The 4,469-nt window shown below is 36.2% G+C and overlaps 1 protein-coding gene across 1 annotated transcript; it reads left to right on the top strand.

The window, feature by feature from the left end:
* Positions 1–592: 592 nt before the first annotated feature.
* LOC145089612 (uncharacterized) lies at positions 593–1,177 on the top strand. Its single transcript, XM_079028028.1, has one exon. It carries the CDS (start codon positions 593–595, stop codon positions 1,175–1,177), a length of 585 nt encoding a protein of 194 aa, XP_078884154.1.
* Positions 1,178–4,469: the final 3,292 nt, after the last annotated feature.

Genomic DNA, 4,469 nt, shown 5'->3' with positions numbered 1-4,469 from the left:
ATTGAAATTTAAATTTAAATTGATATCCCATAAAAATCTCATTCTCCATATATATTTGTAATCATTCTTACAATATTGCCTCACAATTAATGAAATGCTATTATATAGTAAATACTACCTCATGTTAATAACATATACCCTCATATGTCAACCATTTATTTTTTTTAATCCAATGGACAAGACATGGTCATACATTCACACAATAATTGTAGTTCACATTTGATCCTAACCCTATATATATATATATATATATATATATATATATATATATATATATATATATATATATATATATAAGTCCGATTGGTTACATGCATAATATGCTACAACAACGTCTTCACAACATTGGATCAAGCAACGATCAATGTAAACGAAGAAGATATATTCAAAGATAGCGTGAAGTGGCCCACCAACGTCTCATGCAAGATTATTTTGACGAGAATGCTCTCTTTGAAGGATATTATTTCTGCAGATGGTTCCGGATGCATAAAGATTTGTTTATGCGTATTGTAGAAGGTGTGACTTCAGTGTCTGAGTATATGCAACAACGCGCAGACGCAAGAGGTACATTAGGCTTTGATCCAATTCAAAAATGTGTTGTCGTATTTCGTATGTTAGCATATGGCACCCCCCTGATGCACTAGACGAGAGTTTTAGAATGTCTGCACGTACTGCCCGAGATAGTCTTCATGAATTTTGCATAGTTGTCATGTCTTTGTATGGTCCACGATATTTGCGTCGGCCTACTACTTGTGACATACAACAATTGTATGCTCATCATGGAAATGTCCATGGTTTGCCTGGGATGTTAGGAAGTTTAGATTGCATGCACTGGAGATGGAATGCGTGCCCTAACGCATATCAAGGACAGTACACAAAAGGCAATTATCATTATCCCATTGTCGTACTTGAAGCTGTAGCGTCACAAGATTTGTGGATCTGGCATGCCTTTTTCGGTAGTGCCAGTTCGCTTAATGACGTTAATATACTCCATAATTCACCAATATTCAACAAGGTGTATGACGGTACTGCCCCAGATTCGTCATTTGTATTGCGAGGAACAGAATACAAATTTGGGTACTATCTTGTGGATGGGATCTATCCTGACCTTTCTGTTTTCGTTAAAAGTTTTTCATGTTCGGATGACCCTCAGATAGCCAAATTTAAGAGAGTTTAAAAAAAGCAAGAAAAGATATTGAACGAGCGTTTGGAGCACTTAAAAAGCATTGGCAGATAGTTGCAAAACCATCCATGTTTCGTGATATTTATAATATGACAGAGGTGATGTATACATGTATCATATTGCATAATATGATATTAGAACATGAAGGAAACACGATATGTGAGTACGACGAGAATGAAGTCATCCCGGAGACACAACCACTAGAATATGGTGGTCAAGAATGGATGGAAAGATTGAGGATAATTCGGAGTGCAGTAATCCATACTGATCTTCTCCGCCATTTGACTGATCATATCTGGACGATGGACAATCTTGATCTAAATATACCACCAGAAGACGAATTGGAAGGCCAGTATTCGGAGGAAGATCCGTTGCTATAGTGTGTGGTTTTTTTTATGAAGTGAGTTTGAATAATGGAGTGTGTTTTTTAATGTATTAAATCATGTTTTAATAATGAAGTGTGTTTTTTGTGTATTAAATAAAAATTATTTGTTTATTAAAATAAAGTAATTAAATTAAATTACATAAAATAAATAGATAAAGTATATTTATTAAAATATAGTAATTAAATTAAATTAGAAAAAAAGAAAATACAAAAATTGAGTGCTAAGAGTGTTACCACTCCTTACAAAATGTTAAGTGTAAGTGTTAAACAAAGAAAAATGATGTGGCATTAAAAATACTTATGCGGCAAGGTGCCAAGAGTGTCACCACTCCTCTTAGTCTAATTATATAGACAATAGAACATGCGACTGCTCCCAAAGTTGATTGCACGTGCACTAAGATATTTCCCAAGGCTTTAATCACTATTTCACTTTAATCGAAAATTTATGAATGACACTCAAGTTAACATGAATATTTTAGACACCCATACTATGTGTCATGATGCTATCTCATCATTATATAACCATACTAGTTTGTAAAAGAAATCTCCTTAGTTGGTAAGAAACATGACCACACATTTGGGCTCTTCACTCACAATTCTATGAGAACAAAAGGCTCTCCTCGAGAAATCATGGAATTTGTTTGGAAATTGACAACTTTGATGGTGTATTCATGTGACATCTTTAATTTTTTCTGCAAAAAAAAAAAACGTTTTTTTGTGCTTATTTTAAAATAAAATTTATTGTAAATGCTTAGTTTGTCTCATAAAAAGTATTTCTAAAGAAATGTTTTTCATTGAATATTATAAACTTTGGGATGTACGCGAGGCATACGTGGCAGATGACTAAAACCCTAATTTCTTGACTTGCACCCTATTTAAACAACCTTATATCATTTGGACCAAACCCTAATCAACCCTCATAGCCTCATTTCATCATTAAACCCTATTTTTGCAAGAACTTGTGAGATTTGAGCTTAAAGGTGTGTTTGGTGACTTTTCTAGAGGGTGTTCAAGAAGAAGAAGGTGGTGTTCTAGTCTTGATCAAGGAATGAGCTTTTGGATCCTACATCTAGAGCATCTTAGAGAGCTTTTGAGGTAAAAAGCTTGCATCTTGTCTATCCTCCTTGCTTGTTGGGTTAGGGTTTGCTAGAGCCCACTTTTGAGTCCATAAATCATCTCTTGGGAGTTTGAGCAACTCTAAAGGTTAGGAAGGCTAGATATAAGACTCTTGGACTTGTTTATAGTATAAAAATGCAAACTTGATGTCTTCTTTGGCTCCATGCATGAGTTAAGACCTTTGGAAAGGTCTTAATAAAGTAGAATGAGTTGTTGGGATCTTATATATGCCTTAGGACCATTATATCGACCAAGATCTGGAATTTGAGTGAAGAGCTTGCATACATTAAGCACTTAATGGATTTTGTGCATGAACGGTTTGTACGCTGGGTGTATTATGTTGTACGCTAAGCGTACAGGAGATATATGTTGGGCGTACGCTCTCAGGAAGTCTTGGGTAATTATGGAGGGACTTGGTTATGTCGTAATTCTAACTAGGGCTATTTGTATATTGTTCAGTGTGAGTTTTTGGACTAGTAGTCGAGTAGCTTTTGTGTTCAGCAGATTGAGGCGAGTCTTCACACTATACCAATGGGTCGAAGACACCAACGCCGACCCATTACTTGATATGAGATTACTATAGTTAAATATGCAATGGTTTTGTTATTTGGTATGTATTGATTTATGTGAAGACCATTGGGGGGGGGGGGGAGCCCATGACGCTTGGTAAGACCATGAGGGGGAACCCATGACCCTTGGATATAAGACCATGGGGATAGCGATTAACAACACGGTTGAAGACCATGGAGGGAGTCAATGACTAATTTATTTGTATAGGTGCATGAAATTATATGGTTATGTGTTTTGTGTATTTTGGGAAACTCACTAAGCATGTGCTTACAGTTTTGTTGGGTGTTTCAGGTACTTTTGGTTCTAAGGGCAAGGGCCCAACTTAATGGTACAACATGCACTCTCCAGTATTTCCGCACTAGTTGTTTTGGATACTCTGATCTTTTGAACAATGTGTTTATGTAATGGAATGTTGGAAACCAAACATGAATGTGATTTTTAATTATTAAATGAAAATTTTTACTTGAATTGTTGGGTTGTTACATAAACTACTTGGAAACCTAAAAAAGTCGGATTCTAAGGCTAGAGAGTTTTGAGAGAGAATTGAAGTGATTTTGTATGGAAAAACCAAGAAAATTGGAGGATACATATAGGATAAGGGGTGCACGCCACGCATCGACTATAGGTGAGTCGTGCCCTGCTGCTGGCGCTGCTCCTTAGATTGTTCGCTACGTGTCACCGTCAGATCTTGCCACCTTGCCCTTTCTATAAGATCGCCATGTGGCCTACTCTTGTGGTATCATGTGTCAAATTTTCGTTGATGGAGATCCGGTCGCCGACCATGCCACGTGTCGCATCCAGAATGTGTTATGTCACCAGCACAGTGTAATTTTCGCCGATCTTCGGATGGCCATAACTTTCGCATAAGATCTCTCTTTTCGATGTTCTTTATATCCAAAGAATCCTCTCGACAAGATTTAAAACTTTAATTTTGGTCTCAGTATCTAATTCTTGCTCTAACAAATATTTATATTTAGACCGGTTTTAGACTGTTAAAATCCGTGCGAAGTTCATAACTTCTTCATATAAAATCCATTCTCGACTGAATTTATATTGAAGGGTTCATATTCATGAGATATTCAATTCTCGTTTAGTTTGTTTTGGCGAACAATCAACAGATTTGAATTCCAATTTTTGTGTCCACGCTGCTGCGCTTAAACTTTGAAAAATCATAATTTCCTCTTACGAAGTCAGATTTAGACGTTCTCTATATGC

Source organism: Lactuca serriola, chromosome 2 (genome assembly GCF_051521515.1).
Source record: "Lactuca serriola cultivar US96UC23 chromosome 2, Lser_US96UC23_V15, whole genome shotgun sequence".
NCBI classification, from domain to species: Eukaryota; Viridiplantae; Streptophyta; class Magnoliopsida; order Asterales; family Asteraceae; genus Lactuca; species Lactuca serriola.
Note: the sequence above shows the minus strand (reverse complement) of the source record. Positions and strands in the feature narration are given on the sequence as shown.

What these genes read in the sequence shown, in the direction of transcription:
- LOC145089612 (XM_079028028.1), top strand. Translation starts at nt 593, where the DNA reads ATGTGTTGTCGTATTTCGTATGTTAGCATATGGCACCCCCCTGATGCA.